We start from the raw sequence: 26,482 nt of genomic DNA on the forward strand, positions 1-26,482 counted from the left end.
ATAGCATTTTCTGTTTTGATTGTAGAAGAACCATAGTTTGCATTCAGAAAAGCACAGGTAGCTTCCATAGTTTTGCTGAGATCTCTAGTTAGAGATCTCTAGTTAGAGATCTCTAGTTAGAGATCTCAGGAAATTATGATTTCATGGAAATTACCAACAGGATGTGGTTCTTCAGTTTAGTCACATGGAGTCTAGGCAGCCAAAAATTATTGAAATAAAGTCCAAGCAAATAAAGAAAATAAAGAAACAGAATAAGGAAATTCAAGATTTATTGCCAGTGCAATTAATCTTTGTTTGTTAGTTTTTCAGTACTCATCATGGGCATTATATAGACTAATACTACTGCTAGATTATTACTGGAGAATAACAACTGGACTATTAAATGTCTATGGAGATCCTCAGTCATCCAGGTCAAGGTTGTCCCAAAGATGTTTTTTCAAGAGGCAACTGGATTTTCTTTTTTTTCTTTGTAGGTGTATCATTTCTCATCCAAAAAGCTTTTTCAGCTCTGAAAAATGGGTGGGAGTGGAAGGATTTATATTCCTGGCAGACAGCTGGTCATTTGCATTCTCTTAGAGAATTGTTGAGGCCACTTGAAGGTTTATCTGTGTCCTTGGGGTCATCTGTGTAGCGCAAATGGATGTGGACTGTGGAGCCTTCTTGGAACTGCTGAGAAGAGTTGGAGCTGTGCTTTCTGCAGGATGTTTGGGATAATGGGATGAATACCCTTCGAAAGGTACGGGAGTATGAATGGATTATGAATGGACACAGATAAACCTCCAATGCAAATGACCAGCTGTCTGCCAGGAATATAAATCCTTCTATTCCCCACCATCCAGTCAGAGTGAACAAGCTTCTTGGATGAGAAGTGAAACATCTTCAAACAAAAATTAAAAAGTCCGGTTGCCTCTTGAAAAAGCACCTTTGGGGCAACTAGAGGGTTAGTTTTGGTTTGGGGAAAAAAGGTAGTATTGGTCAAGCAATCAGTGCAAAGTATTAATTCAGCAGTGTGACATCATTAAAGAAGCTTGATGTTGTGTTCAATAAATCAGTGATCCCCAACCTTTTTGACGCCGCGCGCGCGCCCGGTACCGGCATCAGCTGGGCGCCGCGGCCAGTCGGCATCAACTGGCGCCGCCATCTTTTTTGCGAAAAAGTGCTTCGGTGACCTCACGGAAGCACTTTTTGTCAAAAGATGGCGGCATGCTTTCGGTGAGCTTTTCGGGTAGAAATGGCTTTCTGCCGGAAAAGCTCACGGGCGCTAAGCGCCGCCATCTTTTTGATGAAAAAGTGCTTCGGTGAGCTTTCTACCCAGAAAAGCTCACGGAAGCTTTTACCAAAGATGGCGGCTGCTAACAACCAGCGACGGTAAGACTTGTTCCGGACGGTGCAGGTCCGCGGACAACGTTGGGACCCCTGCAATAAATACATTTCATCATGTGTTCAGTTAAAAAAATTAAAATTAAAGTCAATAAGTCTAATTTTGCTCACTTCTTTCATTTTGATTTGTCAGTTGAAATAGATATGGAGGGTGCAGAAAGAGATGAACCTGTCAAAAGTAAATCTGATGGCCCTGGTAAGCCAAGAAGCAAGCTAAGTTTTCATTTTAAATAATAGCAGCTGATGGTGAAGCGCAATTATCTCTAAAATAAAGATAGAATACTGTATATATACTGGAAAATTTACTGATATTTTTATCTTGAAAGTCACTTAAAATTCTAAATGTTATATAATTCAAGCTAACTTCCATACATTAGTGTGAATCTGGCAAGTTGTTCAAATACCATTTTCAGCTAAAAGGTATTGCAGTCATAATCATTTTTCATGCCTGTCACTACTTTTTGAAGAGAAAAAATACTGCTAAGAGTGCAAGTAATACATAGTGTAAAATATGTTGATTAACTGCAAAGTGATTTTAAAGTCAAATGCAAAATTTAAGAAACGTCTGGCAATAAACATTTTCATATAGGCAGAGCAAAGTTCCCAGCATCATCTAACAATTATACCAATAGATACTAAAATGAAATAAGTCTTATTCTAAAGTTTTGCTAATCACTAACCCTTGGAAATAGAAATTCCATAAAAAACAGTGTCATGCTATGCACATCAAATGAAAAGTATATTTTCCTGAGTTTGTTGGAATTTATCCCCAGATAATAGTTCTTGGATCTGTTTTTGTTATAACATTCACAACTGTTTACTGTTTTGAGTATCATTTTGTAAAGCATGTTTTCTTGTTTTTTCCCCAGATAATATTTTTAAAAGAATATATAACATTTTGAAGTTTACCTGGGTTCTTTGTCTGGCAACAATAGACAGTTTTACAGCTTGGCTAAATTCAGTTTCAAGAGAGCATATTGATATTTCCACAGTATTAAGAATTGAGAGATGTATGCTAACTAGAGAAATAAAAAAGGTACTACAAGATGTTCGTATATTTTTCATGATGGTGAAAAACATATGTGATCTCACATTTAATTTGATTTAACTGTTGGAGGGCCGTTAGAATCTTGTAAATAGTAGCTACATTGTATTTTCTTCTTTTCTGGCATGCTAAAATGAATAGTTTTGGTTTTAGTTTTGTGCTGTTTGTGCTGTCATAGACTATGGAGGAAAGTCTTAGGAGTGACATAGAAAGAAAACAATATTACAGCACTCACGAGAGTCTAATATTCACGAATGGTGGGTTTTTAATTCACTTTACAACTCTAACTTTGGGTTTATTTATTTCTCTTTTTTAAAAAGTTCTTACAAAACAATTAACAAGCCAAGGGAAAGTCTTTTTTTCTACTGCCCTGATTTGTCTCCTAAACGTTAGCCTGCTTAATTTCCTAAAGTTTACATTTTCCTTCTCAGGGAAATGTTCCAACTCGAGAGAGTATCCATATGTATTACCAGAACCATATGATGAAACTTTCTAGGGAATCAGGATTGGATGAAATTTATGAGCCTGGACAGGCTGAGAGGACTGCAAGTTTAGAATCAGCAGCTTCTCGTGACAGTGAATCCAGGTATTCTCTTACAATGAGCACAATAATTCTAAGTATATAGAGGATGATCTTCATAAATATATAAACATCTAGTAATGAAACTTAGCTTGTAGTTGATGCTAAAGTAGCATAGAATATTGTATTATCCTATTTAAAAGATGATAGCCAACATATGATTAATTCTTTGATTTTCTTATGTTAAGAATACTTGAAAGCAGCAGTGTTTTTATCCAATGAAGTATTATTTTTGGCGTGACTTTCAATAAATGTAGTACCAAAAAGTTCACACTTTTTAAATATACAGTATCCTTGTGTATTAAAAGAACGTGAGAGTCCACAAATTATTCTCAAATAGCAGATCCCTAAACTCAGTGATCTATAGTAAAACTGATTCCCATATTATATCATATTCCCGTATCATTTAATTTTGCAACATTACAAAAGATTATTGCTGCAGAGATGTGTTCCATTTGAGAACTGACTCTGACCCTATGAGTATTTCTCATTTGGAGGAACTTCTATGTGTTATTCTGTGCATAAAACTTCCATTTTTAAGGCCGGAGCAGGTAAACAGAACATGTTCATATGACTCTAGGGTCCTATGATCAGATTTTGTGCAAAGTTTTCTTAATTCATTTTAAAGAAAAACATTTTTCTTCAAAAATTGTCTCAACTAGTATCATGAAAAATGAGTATCTACTATCTATTCAAAAAAAGCTGCTGCTTACACATTATTTATATCTGGTTTGTTTCATTGTTCTCAGGTATGTCCATTTCTAAGCTGGAGAAAAATAGAATTAAAACCTCCCAAAATTGTTTTGGCTGCACTGGGATAAAGACAATTGTATTTTTTTTAAAAGATCAATATTTTGGACTTAAAATAATATAGCACCCTTTTAGTTTTAGTATAGGCTATTTACAATAACTTTAATATATTTGGCTATATCTTTTTAAAATATCAATTTGTAGTGCTTGCTTAACTGCAACATTTTTAGCTGCTGATCAAATTTTACTGTTAGAGTAAAGAAGCTAAAAATGATGCATTTTATCCATCTTACTAGAATGCATGGATTCCATTAGCCTTATACCATAAATAAGCTTATATCCTAATTTTTCCTGGCTTCACATTTTGTTATTACTGATCTTGTGTGGTTATCAGAATAAGAATAGTCTACTTTGGCACCAAAAAGCTTGTTATCTTCCATTAAATCCTTTTTTGTCTATGTCTCCATTGGTATTTTGCTTGGCCAATCTGCACGTTCACTATTGAGCCACATCAGGATGCCATTGGTATATAACATTGTCTTTGTAATTGTTTGCACTGATAGCTGCTGCACGGAAGCAACTACACTGTTGTTGTCCAGGCAATCTACTCTTGATGATTTAGATGGTCCAGACCCTATTCCTAAAACAAGTGAACGTGCACGACCTAGGCTTCGTAAAACATACAGCATGGATATGTCCTCCTCATCCGCTGACAGTGGCAGTATAGTATCAAGGTGCTTAATCCTTGCATGCTTTTCACTCAATTATCCCAACCACTATATATTTTGGCAATGTAAAATGAAGTTTGCATTTGTAAAAGTAAAACTATTGGCATATTCATTTGAAGCAGTTCTGTCTTGTTTTGACTGATAGTAATATGTCGTATATGTCATTTACATATCTTCACTTTAATCCTTATATTTTTTGCTCTCAGGATTCTTAATTATATGCCTCTTTATAGTTTTACTTTTTAGTTACTGAGAGCTTGGAATGCTGCATTCAGATGCTGATTTATGATTCTGGTTCTCTTCAATTAACATTATTGCTTACAAAAATGTTTAACTATGCCCAAGACACAAGGGATATTTTTAAAGCAGAGAAGATAGACCATTCATTGTATGATCCCAATTCATTTATGCCTTATAAAACATATACCATGAACCTGTTCTTCATACGCAGGTAATATGTAACAATAAAATTTAAAAATACCTTAAAGTACTTTAAAATAAAACATTGCATGGCATACAACATAATTAAACAATCTTAATGTTGGTTATTGATTAATGAACAGAATCATAATAACTTCTAAAATGCTGAAACAAATCTAAACTTTTTCAACATGAAAACATTTGGGGAATGTGAATATTTCCAAAACTGATGTTGTCAGGTCCACAGTGATATAATAGTGAAATCCAATGTAGAATCAACAACTCAATTTTAATTTTTTTAAAAGAGGAATAAATGTTTACAAATAACATCAAGTGAGAAATTGACAAAAATATTCTTCCTTATTCTTGACAGTGAGGCTACCCAAGTCACTATGCTGTATTCCCGTCAGGGGACAGCAGAAACTATTGAAGAGGTCGAAGGGGAGGACCATGAAGGAGAAGAGGCAGAAACTGAACCCATAGAAGAACATGAAATGGAAGATTACTGTATGGATTCTGAAGGAGTTGCATATATTTCTGATTCAGATATGCCATCCTATTCTGCTATGGATGGCATTGCTGAACCCCCTCCATCATATAGCAAAGCTGTGAGCTTGGAACTTTTCCCCTTAGACAGTTCCCAGGATGATTCATCTAGTAGAAACCAAATGTTAGTGAGCCCAGATGAAAATCAGTCTGAAAAACCAGAAGATTCTATTCTTCCTCCTTTGACACATGAACTAACTGCAAGTGAATTACTACTTAACAAGTAGGTATCCATGATTAATTAAGTACACAAAATAGTTACAATGGTGATGAAAATTCTTCGTGAAAACATTTGGCAGTTGGGGATTTTTGCTGTTTATTTAACCAGCTGAATTCACTTATCTTTTCAAATGTCCTGATTTAACTGGATTTTCTTAAATATAATTGATTTGTGCAGTACCAATCTTTGTCGGTTTGGAAAATAAGCAAGCCAAGGTATAGTTTATAGCTTGATCTGTGAAATTAGTTGCATAGCTCTTGAACAATACTCTATTATGCAGAAGCATTGTTATTATTTAACAAGAGCTGTGGTGCAGCAGTGGTTAGAATGCAGAATTGCAGGCTAACACTGGCCACAGCCTGGAGTTCGATCCTGACTGGCTCAAGGTTGACTCAGCCTTCTACCCTTCTAAAGTTGGTAAAATGAGGACCCAAATTGATGGGGGCATGCTGACATTGTAAACCACTATAAATCTAAGTGCTTTTGCTATTACTTACAGATTATTCTCTAGAATAAGATCTCCTGCCATAAGTAGGGATTGGACTAGAAAACTTCCAAGTCCCCTTCCAATTCTATTATTCTATATTCTATATCCCAATTTAAAATGCTTGCATATAATTAGCATATAAAATCATGGGATCTAATTTTATTCCTACAGAATGTTTCAAGATGATGAACTAGATGAGTCTGAGAAATTCTACGCTGGTCAACCTCGACATTTACTTCTTATTTATGCTCTATATAATACACTTGTAGCCCGCTCAGAAATGGTGTGTTATTTTGTGATCATTCTTAATCATATGTTCTCTGCCTCAACAATTTCCCTTGTGCTTCCTATCCTCATCTTCCTTTGGGCAATGCTATCTGTTCCAAGGCCTAGCAAACGTTTTTGGATGACAGCTATAATCTATACTGAGGTATGTCATTGGTCAATAGCTGTTGAATAACCCTTTCAATGTTACAAGAACTTTGCCTTCATCTCTGGCTTAGAAAGAGACTGGAAGCATCTGCTTTCTGGTTTAAACTAACTTCAGTTATTACGTTTAAGCCTGAGCAAGCTGTAATTTGTTCAAAGTATGGTTTCTTGAAAGAAACCACAATCAATTCATGGCTTTGGATTCTGACTTTTTTTAGTAACCAGCAGTGTCACCTAATATAATTCATGGTTATATGTAATGCAAAGTATGCTTTGGGTAATTATTTTAGAAAGCAGATGCAGTCTTTCTTGTGACCTCGATGAAGGAGGGGAAAAAAGGAGTGACTCAAGTTTGAATCATTTTGCTTAGTGCTAAATTACCACAATGTGTAAACCACAATGGACTTCTTGATGCACAAAAAAATTCATAATATGTAAGGTGCATGAGCTACAATCTATCTGTTCATCTTGTTAGGCCTAATTTCCCCCACATTTCTTACACTGTATTAAAGGTTTTTCACCTAGCCGGTTCATGCAAGCCAGATATTTTTCTTAAGAGATGGGCATTCCTAAGACAGTTGCAGTTATCACATTCTGGTGCCCAGATACTTCTGGATGATTATTTTACTTAAATCAATTTGTGTCAATAAAATATCATAATGTCAGAGCTCCAACAAATCCACCCTCATTCAAATCAAAAGTCTCTAGCCGCCTCTCTGAGAAAAGAAAATTGATTTATTAGAAGTGGCCATGTTGGCATTTAGCTGGGTGCAGCCGATACTAAATTACATCATACATTTCCCCCTTGATCCTGGTCTTCCCCCCACTCCCTGGATGTGACTTCTCCAATGGGACACATCCATCTCCAAGAGTCATCCATCATGCTCTCCAATAACTTTCTTACACTCCAAACAATTTGGGCTGCCAGGGTGATTATCTAGGCATTTAAGCAATGCCTTGTTTTCCCCCACTCCCTTTTTCTGGCAGCTAAAAGACCAAATGAGTATCTTTTTAGTTGGGCACTAATAAAAATTAAAGCAATAAATAAGGCAAAAACATTAAATCAGTGCTGTTTCAATGCCATACTTAGGCCTGAAACCTGACTGAAGGGAATCCATATATTTCACTTCTCCAAGAGTCCTCTGCAATTATAGACTGACCACCTCAATTTTCTTTAAATTGTCCAAAATGGTTGGGTCTAATGAGGGCTTCTTGAAAAGGGACAGGTTATCACTTCTGTATATATTGGTGAAACCATTTCCTCCTTCAGCCCTGGTGGTGGAGTGGGTAGAATGCAGTATTGCACGAAAACTCTGCCCACAGCCTGGAGTTCAATCCTGGTGGGGCTAGGGGCTTCCGGTTTGAGCTTATTTGGTGACAGACAGAAATCTGCGATTGTGCGCAGTTTCGACCTGTGCTCACCGCTGGAGCGCCCTGAGCTGGCTGGTTTCGGGGCTAAGCCACCCCGTAGATGTGGTGAAGAGGGGGGAGACTGCCAGCAGGGTTGAGGAGAGTCACATCTCTCCTCCCCAGCTGGACTTACTCCCTTTCCTGAAGGCGGTTGCAGCGGTGGTCAGAAATGGCCACCTCAAAGAAGAACTCGACCGGAAAAGAATGTGCAGGAGGAAAATAAGAAGAGGAAGTTTTGGCTGACCGGGTTGAACTGGAAAAACAACAATACAAGGTACCCTGGAATTTGAATTATAAAGAACAACATTGTTCTCAAGGAAAACTTTGAAGGGGCAAATGAGAGAGGGAAGGGAAAGGATTTGGTGTTTTTTTTCTTCCCTATATTGACAGCTAAGAGATTTAAGCAAAAAACCGGCAAAAATCCACTTTGACATTAACAGGTATTTAAGCTGAAAATAAAATGTCAAAGGGATAATAAAGATTTCTGGATTCTCAAAAGCTTTTAAAAGAAGGGAAAAAAAGGGTGGGATCTGGAAAAAGGGAGGAGACCACCTGGAAGTGAAAGGAATTAACAGTGAAACTTTAACAAGATTCCTAAAAGATACATTTTAACTGAAACTTTGTAACAAGATAAGAGAACCCCAGGAAGAGAAAGTGGAAAAAAGAAGCAAGAAGAAACAGCTTTGGATTTTTGGATTTTTGGCTATTGGATTTAAAGGACTAAAATCAATCAGGTGATTGTTTAAAAGTTTTTAAAATGGTATCACTCTTGGAAGAATTGAGAATGGAACTTAAAAAATAGAAAGAAGATGCACAAGAAGGAAGAGGTTCTTTTGGCTTCGTATTTCAATTTTTAGAAATGGAGATCCTGAACTATGAGAAACAACAAGAAATGCCTGTAGAACAAGAAGGGCGGGACAAAGAAGAAGCCATCTTCAATGACCAAGTATTTCTATGTGGGGAAAAGAAAGGAAAGGGGGGAAAGAGAGTTAAAAATTTAAGATCTGAAAAAACAACTCAAAAAAAGAATAGTTTGAAAAGTAATTACAACATTAGGAAGAAACAGAAGAGAGGATTACAGAAGAGAGAATCAGAATTAGAGAGAGAAGGGGTCAAAAAGGGAAGGGAGAAGAAGAGGGAGAAGAGGGAAAGGAAAAGAAATTATAGAGGACAGAAACAGGACATAGAGAAGCAGGGAAAACGTACAAGACACAGAGATAATGGGTGAAAACTTAATTGAAAGCGGGATTCTGCAAGGGTACATAAGATAGTATTGTTATATTAGAAATAGAAATGAACTTTGAAAATATGAAACAAGTGTGATTAAAATGATAGATAAAATACTCATTGTAATGTAATGGAATGTTTAATAAATAAATGAAATAAAGAGAATGAGAGAATGAAATTAGGAAAGGAGGGGAACATTTTAATTATTATAAATGTGTTATAAAAATTTAAGTGAAGAGGAATATGAAAGAAACATGAAAAAATTATGGAAATATTATAAGTGTTCCTAGAAGTATGATATCCTATTGAAAAGAAATGTTAAAGATGTCAAAGATTATAACTAACATTAATGATAGAGCTGAATTGGAATAGAATAAGTATTTTATTTATTATTGTTATATATATATTTTCTCTTTAAGAACTTAGTGCGTATTTTAAGAATGTACCAAGCAGAATTCAACTGGAAGTTATGTGTTATATTGAATGTTATAATTGTAAAGGCATAAATTGAAGTTTAAATAAGAGCTGAATGGATAAAAATTAAAAGATACAAAAGTGTCATACTCCAATTAGTAACTACAGTGGAAAATTTTGTTTAATGAGAAAAGAAAATATGAAATTGAAACAGGAGAGACAAAAGTATAAATATGATGACTAGGAAGGTATTGAAACTTAGAAAAAGATATATGTAATTGAATTTAGAAAGGAATGAGATAATTAAAAGTAAGATTGAGAAAACTAAGGGAAGGGAAAAATTATTGAGAAAATGTTAAAATAGTACTAAGATATGGAATAGAACACAAAGATGAATATGAAATTGAATTTGTGTCTGTATGGAGAAGTAATAATCCGGGACCATGCTATTCTCAAAAAAAAAAAAAAAAGAAATTTTATTTGTATTATGTTTTGTGAAAACCCAAATAAAATTTTTATATAAAAAAAGAAATCCTGACGGGGCTCAAGGTTGACTCAGTTTTCCATACTTTCAAATTCGGTAAAATGAGTACCCTTTGCTTTGCCACCCTTAGAGGTAGGCCTTACTAGCTGCTCTAGGTCATGCTGAATTGGATTCAACTCACGTTATCCCCTAGTAGCATTCTAGGCACCTCTTCCTCATTTCATTTCCTTAAGCTCCTCTTTAAACCAAGAAGAGCCCCTGAATCCACAAGAAGAGAGAAGCTGTGTAAACCTGAATTAATTTAAAGCCCCGACTTTGCATTCATTTCAAGAAGCAAATAAGGCTTCAGGTTGTGTGCCAAACTCTCAGGAACAACCCCAAGCTCTCCCCAGAGCCCTTATCAGGTTGACTAGGCACCTACACACCGATAGAATAAGTCTATCCTCCTTGCTGCGGGGACACACACACCAAGGGCATTTGCAAAGAATGGCAAAGGATTTAGCATTTCTCTTTAAAATGTGTTGTGTATGTATGTGTGTGTGCGTACCTACATGTACACACACACATAGACACAAATATTTTATTTATTTTATTTTATTTGGTTTGTCAATTGCTTACAAGATAATAGGTATAAGTATATACATAGTTATGAATACATAAGAAAGATAAGAAAAATAAAAGAAAGATATAAGAAAAATAAAAGAAACAATAGGACAGGGACAGTAGGCACGTTGGTGTGCTTATGCACGCCCCCTACAGACCTCTTAGGAAAGGGGTGAGGTCAACAGTAAAAAATCTAAGGTTAAAGTTTTTGGGGTTTGGGGAAGAAACCACAGAGTCAGGTAGAGTATTCCAGACATTGACCACTCTGTTGCTGAAGTCGTATTTCCTGCAATCAAGTTTGGTGCAATTAACGTTGAGTTTGTATCTATTGTTTGCTCTTGTATTGTTATGGTTGAAGCTGAAGTATTCATTGACAGGTAGGACATTGCAATGTATGATTTTATATACTATACTTAGATCGGACTGAAGGCAGCGTAGTTCTAGGTTTTCTAGGTCTAGAATTTCAAGTCTGGTGGCATAAGGTATTCTGCTATGAGTAGAGGAGTGGAGAACTCTTGTGAAATATTTCTGGACTTTCTCAACTGTGTTAATATCAGGTACGTAATGTGGGTTCCAGACTGATGAGCTGTATTCGAGTATTAGTCTAGCAAATGTTTTGTATGCTCTAGTTAGTAATGTAATATTTTTAAGAGAGACTACTAAATCCTTTGCTATTCTTTGCCATTGCAAAAACTTCTGTTATTCTCAACGCCAATGACTTTAAACCTAGTCTAAAAAAATCGAGAGGAAGTATTCAAAGCCTTACAAAGATTCAGCATCAACAAAAATACTAGCAAAGTTCCACACCTGCAAGGAAATGGCAAATGCATAGTTTTGTCTTCAGTCCAGCACCCCTTTTCTTCCTAAGGTCATAAAAATGGTAAAAAGTTGTGCCAGGCCATTTTCCCAGCTTCCTGTTCTCCTTTCTCTTTTTTTCTTTCCCCTCATCTGAACTTTCTAATCTTGTAGTTTAGTTTAGTTTACTTTATTGTCATTGCACCTCGTACAACGAAATCAAACACCATCTTCAGTGCACATCATGACCACGAAAATAAACACAAACACACATCCTTCACACTCCACACATTGAACCGAAAACCCCCAACACCACACATGTTGTAGAGGTACATATTGGGTTCTCTTTTATTTATATTATTTTATTTTACAGCAGTGCTTCAGAATGTGGAAAACTCTTTCATTCCAAACTGAACCAAAGACAGTTTTGAAACTGGAAGTGCAGATGGACAGTGAAAATTTCACTTTACACCATAGAGATCATCCAGTCGCACCCATACCCAGTCAATATGGGATCCACTGGTGGAATGCCTCTGATAGTTGTCTATCCATTCTCTCTTTGAAACCACTAGCAATGAGAATCCACTACTGTTTGTGACATCTTGTTCCACATGTTAGACTGATTTTAACAAGGGTTAGAAAATAATAAAATTGTCAGTCTGTTTTGAGAAATCTGTTAAGAAATCCAATGATGTCAGCAACAATGAAAAAACAAGGCAAGAGATTGCCTAGTAATTCTGAAGCAGGAAATCAAGTTTTCCTTGTGAATTTTTAGGAAGCATTATTGGATTTCAACTTTCTTAAGTATTACAGATCAATTTTAGATCTTGATCCCATTTTTTATTATCCTCAAGCATAATAATTGTTAAGAAACTAGATTGTGTTAGTTTTTCTGTTTAATATGAAAATGATTAATTTTTCTCTCTCTCTTCACAATAGGTTACAATAGTGATAAAGTATTTTTTCCAGTTTGGATTCTTCCCTTGGAATAAACAACTAGAACTAAAAAAAGATAGACCATATTTTGCTCCTAATATTATTGGTATTGAGAAGAAAGAGGGTTATGTGCACTGCGACCTTGTTCAACTACTTGCTTTGTTTTTCCATCGGTCCATTTTAAAGGTATATTTTATTTGTTATTTTATTTGGGGGACAAAATAGTAAAACTGTCAGCATGTATACCTTCCAGCATACCTGGCTTCCATTCTTTTTCTTTTTAATAAAATAGTGCTCCACTAAACCAAAAGAGAATAACTTCATGCTTGATTCAAAAATGCATGAAGGTACCTACTTTTTTTTTTAATTGGAAAGTAGTTGTATGCAACTCAGAAGTTTCATGCTCAATTCATCTCTCAATCTTAGTGCTGAGTCTATGGAAAGGGTTTATATTCTCCAGTTTTCATAGTTAAGTCCTTTGCCTGTCTCAGTTACTAAAGAAATCTCCAAAGATAAGCATTTTACTCTCTCCCAGTGTTGTAAAAAGAAGCTTTATCAGATAGGGCAAGAAAAATGTGTCCCTCAGTTAAGAAAAATATTTGTACATGTGTCTTTATGTGCATATGGTATGTATATAAATGAGTGTGCAGAAAAATGTGAGGACAGCAGATCCTTGAGGCCAGGGAAAAGTCAAATTTCTGTCCCCTGGTAATTTTCTAACTCTTCCCTAAAGGTCATGGCACACCATTTCAACTATAATCATCCCACATACAAGGCTATAAAATCCAGGAAAACTATAGAATATAGAATACTTTATTGGCCAAGTGTGATTGGACACACAAGGAATTTGTCTTGGTGTAAATACTCTCAGTATACATAAAGAAAAGGTACATTCATTAAGAATCAAGAATCATAACGTACAACACTTAATGATAGTCATAGGGTACAATCAACAATCAAATCATACTAGGAAACAGTCAAGTGGGAGAGGATGGGTGATAAGGAGTGGTGAGAAGATTAACAGTAATAGTAGTGTACACTTACTGCACACTATACAGCATTTCTGAAAATAAAAACTGATTATAGCATGGAAATTATTAAAATGAAACACTTTTTGTAATAATGTTATCACAGGTTAGATGACAAGACCAAAGCCAAAGGTTTGTATAAAGTGAAACAATATCCAAAACACTCAATATCTAACTCTAACAAAGAATACCAGCAACTCTGAAGATACCTTAATGTTCTTCTTTTTAGTGTCATGGATTATGGGATGAGGAAGATGGAGGAGACAATGGGAATAGTAAAGATGACTCAGATGATGAGTTGGCTGAATCATATAGAAGAGATTCTGCTGACTCTTTGACGTCAGTCAATTTGGCAGCATCTGTTGAATCCATACATGTCCATTTCCCAGAACAGCAAACCGCTATCCGCAGGAAAAGTTCAAGCAGTGGCTCACATTTATCACAGAGATCCAGCTTCTCCTCTCACCGTTCAAAGAGAGGTATGACTGGTGGTGTCAGGACTCTGTTCTGTTTTGTATTTGCCTAAGCTTTTCTTTCAAGAAAGAAAGTAGCAAAGAATACCCATTAAATCATAGGCAACAATGACCCTTATATTAAAGAAAGCTAAGCATAGATAGTTATTGTAATATGTTGACCTATTATTTTCTTTGAAGAACTATTTTATCCTATCAATGCCACAAACCTGACATTATTTTAGGCAAATACTAAAAACCTGTTAGAAAGCAAAATGGATATTTCTTGTTAAGAATATATTTTAGTGGCTTTAATTTATTATGTAGCATTTTTATTTTTCAGGTATTTGTTGTGTTTTAAAATCCATAAGATGTCTGAGTTATATCTTAAAAGGTAATCTAGGAATTTTAACAATCACATTAATGCAGAACTCCCTACCTTAAAATAAGTTCTATCTCCCTGACAATATTTTTAAAGAACATTATGCTATAAAATTATATATATAAATTTACAGTTTGCAGTTTATATATTTATTTTATATAAATATATAGAAGAGAAACAGATTGGTATAGTTTGTAAATAAAGCATCACATTAGAGTCCAGATGACTGTGAATTCTAGTCCCCTTTTAGGCATGAAAACCTGCAAGTGACTTTGTATAGGTCTCTCAGCCTAACCTGCCTCACAGGGTAGTGGTTGGGATGTAACAGGAAGAGGAAGGAATATTAGGTATACTTGCCATCTTGAGCTATAAAAAAAAGTCAGTTTGAAATAACTTTAGAACTACTGTCATACCCCTGGTGGAGACTGACTCTGAGGAAGAGGAGGAACAGCCAACAAGGAGTGGGAGTGTGGCTCCAGAAGTGGTGGAGAAGGCTGGGGAAGGGCAGAGGCTGCCTGAGCAGTCAGAGGAGGATCCAGGCTCATCCCCTATCCATCCTAGGTCACACAGGGAGGAGAGGATCAGGGAAAAGCGAGGTCTACTCAAGAGGAGATTACCATGATCCTCCTCGTGGCTTGCAGGTGGGAGCTATGTATATAAGTTTGCAACTGCGCAGTTAGAATTTGCAGGAGTCAATTTAGTGTTCACCTTGAAAGAGGTTTATCTTTGCTGGCATTCTTCCCATGGACTTTTCTTGGTTATTTTCCTGGAGTTTATGATTAGTTATCTTGGCTTGCTTCAGAACTCCCATCAGTGCGGTTTGTTTTGGTTTTCTGTTTGCCTCATTATTTACTTTTGTGACTTTAAACTGTGCCTAATAAAACAGTGAAGTTTAAGTTGAAGGCCTTACCGGACTTTAACGTATGTTTTGGGTTTTGGGTTATTTTAAGAGACTACGGGTCATCACAACTACAATGTGAAGCCCTGGTGCTGTCTGAGCTTGGTTGTTATTTGCCTACATTTCATTATCCAATCAAGTCATATCTAATAGCAATAGCACTTAGACTTATATACTGCTTCATAGTGCTTTACAGCATTCTCTGGGTAGTTTACAATGTCAGCATCTTTCCCCCAACAATCTGGCTCTTCATTTTACTGACCTCAGAAAGATGGAAGGCTGATCAACCTTGAGCCCTATCCGGATCAAACTCCAAACTATGGGCAGTTAGTCTGCAATACTGCATTCTAACCACTGCTCTACCAGGGTTCATTTTAGAATTAAAAGTTTTCCATTCTGTAATTGCTGAATAATGTGAATGAAAAGTGGATTTTCAAGACAGAAGAATGCATTGGCATGTTTTTGCCTTTTTGGTCTTCACTACAAAGTTACAAGTTGAAACACAATGGCTCAGTGGCTAAGACCCTGAGCTTGTCTATCAGAAAGGTCGGCAGTTCGACGGTTTGAATTCCTAGCGCTGCATAACGAAGTGAGCTCCTGTTACTTGTCCCAGCTTCTGCCAACCTAGCACTTCGAAAGCATGTAAAAATGCAAGTAGAAAAATAGGGACCACTTTGGTGGGAAGGTAACAGCGTTCTGTGCGCCTTCGGCATTTAGTCATGCCAGCCACATGACCATGGAGACATCTTCGGACAGCACTGCCTCTTTGGCTTTGTAACGGAGACAAGCACTGCCCCCTAGAGCCGGAAATGACTAGCCTATATGTGTGAGGGAAACCTTTACCATTACCTTACAAGTAAAAATGATCCCAAGCACAGGAGTAATAACCTGAGAGAGATTTTCTGTTTGTTTTGTTTGATAAAAGGAACTCATCTTTTGCTTCACATTTTTATTCTTGCTTATTCTTATTAATCGTGGTTTAAAGGAATATTTTTTTTTCAAAGTGTAGAGAAAGAATAAGGATATGCAGATCCAGATTTTTTTTCCTTTTCTTTTGAGCTTTCCCTTACAAGTACAATAATTCTTTCTCCACCTGAAATTTCAGGAAGTACCAGCACACGCAACAGTAGTCAAAAAGGAAGCAGTGTGTCCAGCATAAAAAGGAAGTCAAAAAAAGAGCTTCTGATGGAAAAACTGAGAGAACAATATATCATCGCAAAGGCATTTACAATTAAAAAGTGAGTAATTATACATATCAGATTTATTGAAATAAATGCTGAATCCAGAAATGTTCAAAATATTCTAAGATTGAGGAAAGAGCCAGAAAGAAATCTGTATCCATTTTATCACACAAATGAACTCAAGTCCATCACTGATTGCTAAGGCAGACCTATATGCTTGATTGCCATATAGCAAGAAAAGATTTCAGGAAAATGGGAAACAGATTTTTTCTATGCAGTGTATTAGGGACACATTCCAATACTAAATCACTGAAACTTCAATTACCTTATTTTCTTCCGTCTTTTCTTCTTTCCTTCCAAACTATTAATTTAATGTTATGTTTAATGTTATTTTAATGTTTCTAAAAATATAAATAAATCATTTTCGGCATATGTGAAGAATCTATCAGGCATCCCATAGGGGTGTCAAGTTTCTAACATCCTGCTTTTATATGTGCTGGAAGAAGTGAAATATCCTAAAATAAAGGAAGCTAATCTGTTACTTGATAATTTAGATATATGGAGATACAACTCCCATGGCAATTTTAACCCAAAATATTTTGAAAGGAGACCTACTTTTTCCTTGGAGGAATCATTTACATTTAGGATATCAATTGGGATCGGCAATTCCATTGCTAAGTGAAGTAGTTGCTTAGTGGGAAATCATGCCACTACAACTGTGCTTCCTGGCTTGAAACTAATCAATTTCACACTTTTCTGCTTTTGTTTAGTTCCTACAACTCCAGAGGTGAAATGCTGCCAGTTCACCAAACCGGTAGTAAAAAATGCTACCGGTTCAGCCGAACTGGTATTTCCGACGGTCAGCTGGGCAACGATAAGCTGTGCCGCACGATTTAGATTAGCTAGAAAGCAGGAAATCATCGGATTTCTTGCTTTCTAGCTAATCTAAATCGCGCAGCATGGCTGATCCCCCTCCTTGCTGTTGTACTTATCTCAGAAGACTTCAAAATGCTGCTTTTTTCAGCGCCCAGGAGGCTTCCCTGAGGCCCACTAGGCCAAAAATGGGGCACGGGGGGGGTACTGCAAAAGAAAAAAAGACTTTTGAACTCCCCGTCACATGACCACCTAGCCATACCCACAGAATCGGGATTTTAAAAAATTAAATCCCACCACTGTACAACTCCTCTATCCTTTGGAATGCCAGGTATAATTAACAACAAGGGAAATAATGTTTGTATTTACATTAATTGGAGAAGAGATTACAAGAGAGTAAGCAGGAACACAGTGAGGAATATGCATTGAAAGAATGTGCTGCCACATTATACAAACAGCCTGGTAAATTCCCCATTATTTGGCTGCTTACTTTCTTGTAATCCCTTCCTCTCCAATCTCTTTGCTTTGCAAGTGGAAAAAACCACAGGTCAGACACAAGTCAACACTTACTGACTGTTATGGCAATCATGTGGCTCTGAAGATTGTAAATTATTGTAAACTTTGAACGGTTGCTGAATGAATTGTTGATAGGTAAGGACTATCTGTACATTGATTAAGATCAGATCAAGAGAAAAATATTTAAGCCCACATTTGCATGTTTTTACTGAAATGAATTCTGTTATAGTTGCTTCTACCATTGAAGACAGGAATAGATCAAGAGTGAAGACAATCAAGGTTTCCATACTGTGCGTCAAATAGTATCTATGGGGCAACAAATGAAATTCTAAGCATGTGCATTTTCCCACAACATTATTTTGTAACAATGACAGTGACTTTTGTATTATTTCAGGACACTTCAAATATATCTGCCCATCAGACAGTTTTTCTACAATCTTATCCACCCGGAATACAGTGCTGTGACAGATGTTTATGTCCTGATGTTCCTAGCTGATACTGTGGATTTCATTATCATTGTCTTTGGATTCTGGGCTTTTGGGGTACGTTAATAAGAATGGGTGTGCTTGAGTAAATGTAGTTATTTTTATAACTATTATTTTTTTAAGGATTAATGTTGCTTCTTTTGTTTTCTTTCTATTTTGTTCACAGAAACATTCTGCAGCAGCAGATATTACTTCTTCATTATCAGAGGACCAAGTCCCAGAGGCCTTTTTAGTGATGGTACTAATTCAGTTTGGAACCATGGTAGTCGATCGGGCACTGTACCTGAGAAAGACAGTCATGGGGAAAGTAATCTTTCAGGTTATCCTTGTTTTCGGCATACACTTTTGGATGTTCTTTATCTTGCCCATTGTGACAGACAGGTAAATGCATTGTATTTAAATGATTTCATGGGTTACTTTTATTATTTATTACTTTTTAAAAAGTGGCCTATTCATCTACATAATGATAAAATTCATCTCTTATGAAATGATTGTATTAAGCATATCAAAAAGGTAATAGATGATATTTTGAAAAGAAATGAGTTAGCTTTACCACATTTAAATAATATTGAAAGTATTCGTTCTATGAAAGGCATATAAAAATGCATTTGTTTTCTTGATGTGTGCTTTGTGTTATAGGAAATTTAGTCAAAACACAGTTGCCCAGCTTTGGTATTTTGTGAAATGTGTTTATTTTGGATTATCAGCATATCAGATACGTTGTGGCTATCCAACCCGTGTACTTGGCAATTTCCTTACAAAAAGTTATAATTACGTAAATCTGTTTTTATTCCAAGGGTAAGTCTGTGAGTCTGGTATAATATCTATTTTTCTTTACAATTCCATTTTTTAATTTATACTTTCTTACTATTTATAGATTGCACTTCCCCAAGACTGACTCATAACAAAGTCATATCATGCCACCTTAATGTTTTCTTTAATTTGGAAATGCTGTATTATTTAGTAATATGAATTAGATCAGTGGTGTCAAGCTCGATTTCATAGAGGGCCACATCAGGGTTGTATTTGACCTCCGGGGACCGAGGTGGGCATGGCTGGGGTGGACATGGCCTGTTCAACATTACTCGTGTCATTGGTGCCTGTGGTGGCCTGAGCACTCTGCCAGCGAAAACAGCTTGGGATGGCTGCCTGTGGCCCTTGCATGCTTCATTTTCAGCTGCAGTGGCTTCCTACAACCCTTTGCCAGCCAAAATGGAGCTCAGGAGGGCTGCAACAGAGGCACCGCAGGCCAGTCCTTCACAGTTTCCAGGGTGGCCCTGCAGGCCAAATCTAAGCACCCCATGGGCCAGATCCAGCCTCCAGGCCTTGAGTTTGACACCCCTGAATTAGATGGACACCATTAAATTTATGCTTGATCATGAAATCAATTTTAATTCATAAGTGGACCAATTATAACCCTTGTACTTCTACTCAGAAGTAAAAAGGAAACACTTTTTTGGACAAAATCTTCTCATTTCTTATATGAAGGAAGAGCAAATAAGGGCATCATGCTCTTCTTGTACAAAAGATTTTAGAAAATTATCATAGACAAATGGAACATTTTCGGTAGTCTTCATCCTCGTATATGAATATTAGTACTAAATTGTAGGTCACCCTTTATCTACATAAAATAGTTCTCAATGTTTAAATAAATCTATCTCCTTTTCTCTGGAGGATTATGTTTTTATTACAGTAAATTAGGGAAATAATGCTTCTAAAAGCGCTAGTAGTGATCTGGGGATTCTCTGGAAGCCACAAAATGGAGGGGGTGGACCGCAAGGAAATCACAGAATGGAAGGCATGGACTGCATTTGACTCATGCAATGAAAACCACAGAATATCCCAAGCTAAAACTGATTTTTCTTCTTTGGTAGGTTCCGCCTAGTCCCTTTCTTGACTGAATTGAGGGCAGTTATGGACTGGGTTTGGACAGATACCACATTAAGTCTTTCCAGTTGGATCTGTGTTGAAGATATTTATGCTCATATATTCATTTTAAAGTGCTGGCGAGAGTCAGAAAAAGTAAGAAATTCATTTAAGGGATTATTTTTTCTTTACAACCTTATAATCAGGAAAAAGTTCACCTTGTACAGTGTGAAAGAGAAATGTGAGCTTATTTCTCATCTATCTGTATTAGATTAATAGTGTTTCAAACTTCCTAGAATTGATGGGATTGCAATATTAATCTCATTTGTTACTTCCATTCACAGGCACTTGTTTCTGTGTATTTCTGTGTATTTCTATATACCTGTATGCAGATTCAAGAGCATAGGAAAAAATGATTCTTTAAAAAAAGAACATAAACATTTATAATATGCAATAAATATGTAATAAATGTGTAATTGTCCAAAGAAAACTTCAATTTTATTTAGTTCATAAGAAAGGAGCTTATAACTGAAATCAAGCCTATTCAAAATAACTTTATAACTTTCTCAGAAATAATTTCTGGATGCACCACTGTGGTTCCAAGTAAGAGCATTTTAGAACCTTTGTCAGTGAAACATTCCCCTGGAAGACCAGGATAAAGATCACAGCTGAACCTACTAGGGCTTTGTATGTAGTACTTAGATTTTATGGGGTTTTTTAATTAACAATTTTAATTTTTTTTCTATTAGGAAAGCACTTTATAGTGCAGAAGTATGTGAGTTAGTATGACATCCAGGCTGCTAGGCTATGTGCTACAGAATAGATATACTAAAAGTGCATCTATTAATGTCACAACATGTAGCATTAATTTGAGAAGTTTAATTTTTCTCAGTAGCTGTCCATTAATACACTTATAATCAGTTATTTGAAGGAAAAATAAGAATTAGATCTTTCAGGTCCTACAATTTTCTATCATTCCTATGGATCTGAAATCTGTAGCTGCTATGAAATAATGCTTTTCATTGAAATGTTGTTTAGACAAGCTATTTATTATAAATTCACATTTTTCTACGCAGCATAGTATGAAAAAAATATTGTTTTTCATACTTTGTTTAATTTACTTTTCAAAGTTTCAAACAAGCTTTTTCATCCACTTCCAAACTCTGTTAACAATGATGATAGACAGCATATGCAATAAAATTCCAGAGGTTATGTATATGTTGAGCCCCTGAATTGCAAGACCTTTATAAAAATTCTGATACAAGACTCCTATGGCAGTTTCTACAAAACAACATTTTGCAATATCAGTGTTATGGGTCTGAGCTCTCTTTGTTAGCTTACCCCAGACCCTAAGTGTTGCTTGAATTGCAGTGTTGCTGTTATGGCAGATCTTGCATGAAGAATTAAGAAGTATAGTTTGCTACTTCTAGCTTATGAAATCAGTTACAGCCTACCTGGGAATATGGATTTCATTGTCAATGTCTGTTTGAGAGTCTAAGTTTTATTGAAAAAAAATTTAGACCATGTGATTTTAGACAATGACATTTACTATTGAATTATTTGTTCCTGTACAAGATGCTGGACTACGGGACAGCCCTGTCTCAATTATAGTCATTTGGATAATACTAATTATTTAGAACATGTGCAGTCTGACAAGAAACTACGGAGTCCCAATAAGATAAGGACGCCACCTATGAACACAAAGTTCAAATACATGGAAGATGCAGTTTAAAGAATTAATGGGTTTTATCTCTTTTCAAAAGAAAAAAAATGCATTTATTTGCTTATTTGCTTTTTTTCTCTTTTTGCAGCGATATCCCCAACCAAGGGGCCAGAAGAAAAAGAAAGTTGTGAAGTATGGAATGGGTGGCATGATTATTGTCTTGCTGATATGCATAGTGTGGTTCCCGCTGCTCTTCATGTCTCTAATTAAATCTGTTGCAGGTGTCACAAATAGGCCTCTTGATGTATCCATCACAATAACTTTAGGAGGTTACCAGGTACAACCTGTTAAAATGTCATGTGTTATTTTATTTCGTATGCTAACATTTATTATAAAATTTCAGCAAAAGAAAGCATTGATGTATATTTACTGAAAGGTATCCATGTCTACAGCAACTTTTATGTTATTTTCCAGCCTATTTTTACAATGAGCGCCCAGCAAAGTCAACTAAAAAATATGACAAATAAACAGTTTCGAGACTTTAACAATGCATTTAAGAAGGATACCGTAAGTATTTCTTTAATAGTAAAAATAATATTACTAATGGCAAGCAATTGTGGAAGCATTCGATATTTTTCAAAATACCACTGTGATTATGTTATTTATTTAATATTCCATTTGTACTGACATTCTGAGTGTATGCATGAATTCATCTGTAAATCCAGTTAAACTCAGTGCTTAATAACATGTAAAGGAGGAAGCACTAAATTTATATTAATGTGTGTTATACCCCAGCATCTGCACCCTTCTGTGTACTAGTAGAGACAAACATGTACAATAGCTTAGTATTTGCAATAGCACATATATGTGAACACACATGCTTCAAATATTACACACAAAGGCATAGCTGCCATGGCCATTTTAAATCAGTCACTTAGCAATTAATGCTTGTCTGTTTAAGTAGCTGCCCTGTTGTAAAATGGGAATGCTGAACTTCTCATCAGTTGAAAAATATTTCATTCATTTTCTGCAAACTAGTTAATCAGTTACATTTATTATGTTCTCATGCTTTTGAGAGAAAAGGAGAAAATAAAAGAAAATTTGGCTTAGCTAGCTGGTTTCATGATTTTCTAGTAGTGGGTTTCCCTCTCAGAATGTGGAGTATTGTGCTTTGAAGTGCTCCAACCGTTCAGTTAATAACCATGTTTCTGGTTTTTGTCCATTCTGCCATTCTATTGGTATGTCTCCCTTTTTTCTTTCATTCATCCACTACTCATGGCTCTACATCTTTTGTCTCTCCCTCCTTCTTTGAATAATGAAACTTTTGATGGAACAGTTTTACAGACAACAAATAGAGATGACTTCTCTCTTTTATTTTTTTTAAAGGGTGCTTTACAGTTTCTAGAAAACTATGCTATAGAAGATATAACAGTTGCTCAGCTAGAAGGCAGTTCAAATTCTTTATGGACCATCAGTCCTCCTAGCAGAAAAAATATGATAAAGGAGCTCAAGGCAGATAATCCTGATTTTTCTTTGGTTGTTTCATGGAGCATTCAAAGGTACATCATTGATAATATATAGGTGCATCACTTTTTCATCTGGATGTGAAAGTGGTTAGAAGTAAAATATGGTAAAGATTATTGATTGGAATAATCTCTTTTATATAAAGAATAGCAATAATCATAGGCCTGGACCTCATGTAGCAAAAGTGATAAAGTTCAACATTAAAATAATTAGCACTGAAAGAATATGAAACCCACCAGCTGTGTGAGATAAGGATGATGATGATGATGCATTTTAGCATTATTTACTTCATATGATAACTGCATACTCCACAAACCTGAGATAATGAAAAATGTATAATATTCATTCTATTGCCTGTCTGTCAATCTGCCATCTTGTTTAACCACCAATTTAACCTTAGTTTTAGTGCTAGTGAATACTGTTGTAAGATTTTTAGACTCTTATGGATGTTATAATTGTTTTCGAAACCCTTAGTATAAAGGTTATTTGAACTAGGGGCCCAGTTTAAATATTTTGTATTCCCAGTAAAAATATGCTACCTTGCATCTCTGTTATCTAAGTGTGTAAAAGATATGAAAAGGCAGCCTCCTTAACACAGAATCTTAGTTCCTGGAAAATTATCAGCATTAATTTATCACTGAGCATCAATTTTCTGACAGTATTGTGGCTGCTCGGAACAAATCTGAAGTTTTATTTTATTTGTGAGAATAGAAGCTACAACAGCCTAGGTAGTCCCATGCTGAGATAAGTGTCAAATAAATATAATAATAATAACAATTACAAACATTCATAGAATAGGGTTGTTAATTAAATTAGTATTTCAAAATCTTCTATCTAGTAATTATGTTGAACATAACAATTAGAGGAATACAGTAGTTATATGTTAATATATGTTATAATATATGTTACTGAATGATTAAATAATGCATTTTTATAAAATATTTATTAAAGAAATATCTCTCTTGGAGCAAAAGCAGAAACAGTATCAGATAAAATATCTCACAGTCTACCAGCTGATGCAAGAAAAAAAATTGCAGCAATGATGGAAAATCCAAATCAACATGTAAACCACTTTGTGTAAGTTCTTTTGGATATATTCTAAAATACAAGATTTTAGTTCTTATATAGAAAAGTAGAAAAAGATCATGATTGTATTACATTTGTAAATATTTTACATTATATAGGTGCCATAATTTATCTTCCTTCCTTCCTTCCTTCTTTCCTTCCTCCTTCCTTCCTTCCTTCCTTCCTTCCTTCCTTCCTTCCTTCCTTCCTTCTTTCCTTCCTCCATCAGTAGAAAAAATATATTACTCCACCTTCATGTTGGTATGAAATCCTTATATAATGGTCCCTAAATTGAACTAATTGCTGAATTATAATCTTATGGATAGGAGTCTTCATTTATATAAATGCATGTCAATCATCTGCAAGGGCCTTTAAGAGGAACAAATACCCAGTTTCAAACAGGAATATAATACTTCTGGAGCTACATATAAAGAATGGTGAAAAGTTTATGTATTGTACTGTGTTTCTCATATAATAAGGCTGGGTCTTATTTTTATTTTTTTTGAGCCCCGAAAAAATGGCTAGGCCATCTTTTCGGGGGTGACTTAATTCCCCCCCCCCCCTTGCATCTTCGGGCAGGTGGGCAGTGACAGCTTGGATGTTGACCTCGGCGTTGGTGGGGCACTTCGTATCGGGGTCAACGCAGGCAGCACCATATCCGGGTGTGCAACAAAAGTACTTCCTAACGGCAAGCCCCCCACCATTCCCCCCCCCCATTTTGCATGTTTTAATATAGTCCTTAATTTGGGGGGAGGGGTTTAATTTCATTTCATGCCTATAAAACATGCTGGGACTTCCTATTGGGGGAGGCCGTATTGTTGGAGAAACAGGGTAGCTATTGTCTTTCCACCATTTTTTGTTAATCATTCAGCATTTTTGAATTGATTATACCAGTATGTGCTACATGTATTCAACAAATACACTCACATGTAGCCTTGGTTGTTTTTATTGTATAGTACTATCAAGGAAACTATCACAGAAACATGTACAGATAGTCCTCAACTTACAACAGTTTATTTATTGGCCATTTGAAGTTACAACAGCACTGAAAAAAAAAGGCTTATGACCGTTTTTCATACTTATAACCAATGCAGCATCCCCATGGTCACGTGATCAAAATTCAGAAGCATCCCTGGGGTCATGTGATTACCTTTTATGACCTTCTGACAAGCAAAGTCAATGGGGAAGCCAGATGCATTTAACAACCATGTTACTAATTTAAGAACTGCAGCAATTCGCTTAACAACCATGGCAAAAAGATCATAAAATGGGACAAAATTTAACAACTGACTTGCTTAACAACAGAAATTTTGGACTCAACTGTGGTTGTAAGTCAAGGACTACCTGTATATACAACAAAAACTCTTTCGGCATAGTTTTACTGTATTTGTGTCATAGAAAATCATTTAAAGAATTTGAAGATAGGATAGGATCTTGGAGGTATTCAACCCCCTGCTTAGACAGGAAACTCTAACATTTCAGACAAATGGTTATCCAATCTCTTCTTTAAATTTACAACTTCTAGAGGCAAGTTGTTCCACTGATTAATTGTTCTAACTGTCAGGAAATTTTTCCTTAGTTCTAAGTTGCTTCTCTCCTTGATTAGTTTCCTCCATTGCTTCTTGTCCTGCCTTGTGGTGCTTTGGAGAATAGCTTGACTCCCTCTTCTTTGTGGCAGCCCCTGAGATATTGGAACACTGCTATCATGTCAGCCCTAGTCCTTCTTTTCATTAAACTAGACATACCCAGTTCCAGCAACCATTCTTCATATGTTTTAGCTGAAGATGAACAGTTAACTGTTCTAGAGTTTGTTTTAATAGAAAAATGTTGCCCTTCTGATACCAAAATTGAAAATACTTTGATGATGGGCTAGCTGTCCTCAAATTTTCACTATATTGAAGAATAATAAATTTAAAAAGAAAATGAGCATGGAATTTGCCACCTGGGAATTACACATAAATATTTATAATTATAATAGTGACCCAATGTAGTGGATCAAATAGAGTTTTGAACCGAAACCAGGGAGACATGTTAAAATCACAAGTTGCTTAATGGTGCTGGAATGACTTTAGCCAATCACTATATGTGATAAGAA

At 35.8% G+C, this 26,482-nt stretch overlaps 1 protein-coding gene across 1 annotated transcript in view; it reads left to right on the forward strand.

Moving 5' to 3' along the window:
* The window catches only part of PIEZO2 (piezo type mechanosensitive ion channel component 2), a 206,138-nt gene that overhangs the window by 174,189 nt on the left and 5,467 nt on the right, over positions 1 to 26,482 (forward strand). Inside the window, exons 35-51 of the mRNA XM_087961504.1 lie at positions 1,514 to 1,576; positions 2,250 to 2,416; positions 2,857 to 3,011; positions 4,319 to 4,489; positions 5,277 to 5,672; positions 6,328 to 6,586; positions 12,458 to 12,640; positions 13,712 to 13,961; positions 16,320 to 16,452; positions 18,179 to 18,326; positions 18,436 to 18,650; positions 18,909 to 19,067; positions 20,144 to 20,291; positions 21,947 to 22,135; positions 22,273 to 22,365; positions 23,185 to 23,357; positions 24,274 to 24,399. Of these exons, the coding sequence (XP_087817630.1) occupies positions 1,514 to 1,576; positions 2,250 to 2,416; positions 2,857 to 3,011; positions 4,319 to 4,489; positions 5,277 to 5,672; positions 6,328 to 6,586; positions 12,458 to 12,640; positions 13,712 to 13,961; positions 16,320 to 16,452; positions 18,179 to 18,326; positions 18,436 to 18,650; positions 18,909 to 19,067; positions 20,144 to 20,291; positions 21,947 to 22,135; positions 22,273 to 22,365; positions 23,185 to 23,357; positions 24,274 to 24,399 (3,028 nt within the window). The remainder of the gene's footprint in view (positions 1 to 1,513; positions 1,577 to 2,249; positions 2,417 to 2,856; positions 3,012 to 4,318; positions 4,490 to 5,276; positions 5,673 to 6,327; positions 6,587 to 12,457; positions 12,641 to 13,711; positions 13,962 to 16,319; positions 16,453 to 18,178; positions 18,327 to 18,435; positions 18,651 to 18,908; positions 19,068 to 20,143; positions 20,292 to 21,946; positions 22,136 to 22,272; positions 22,366 to 23,184; positions 23,358 to 24,273; positions 24,400 to 26,482) is intronic.

Source organism: Notechis scutatus, chromosome 3 (assembly GCF_049901735.1).
Source record: "Notechis scutatus isolate UNSWTSFEM ecotype Mainland chromosome 3, rNotScu1.2, whole genome shotgun sequence".
Classification (NCBI taxonomy): Eukaryota; Metazoa; Chordata; class Lepidosauria; order Squamata; family Elapidae; genus Notechis; species Notechis scutatus.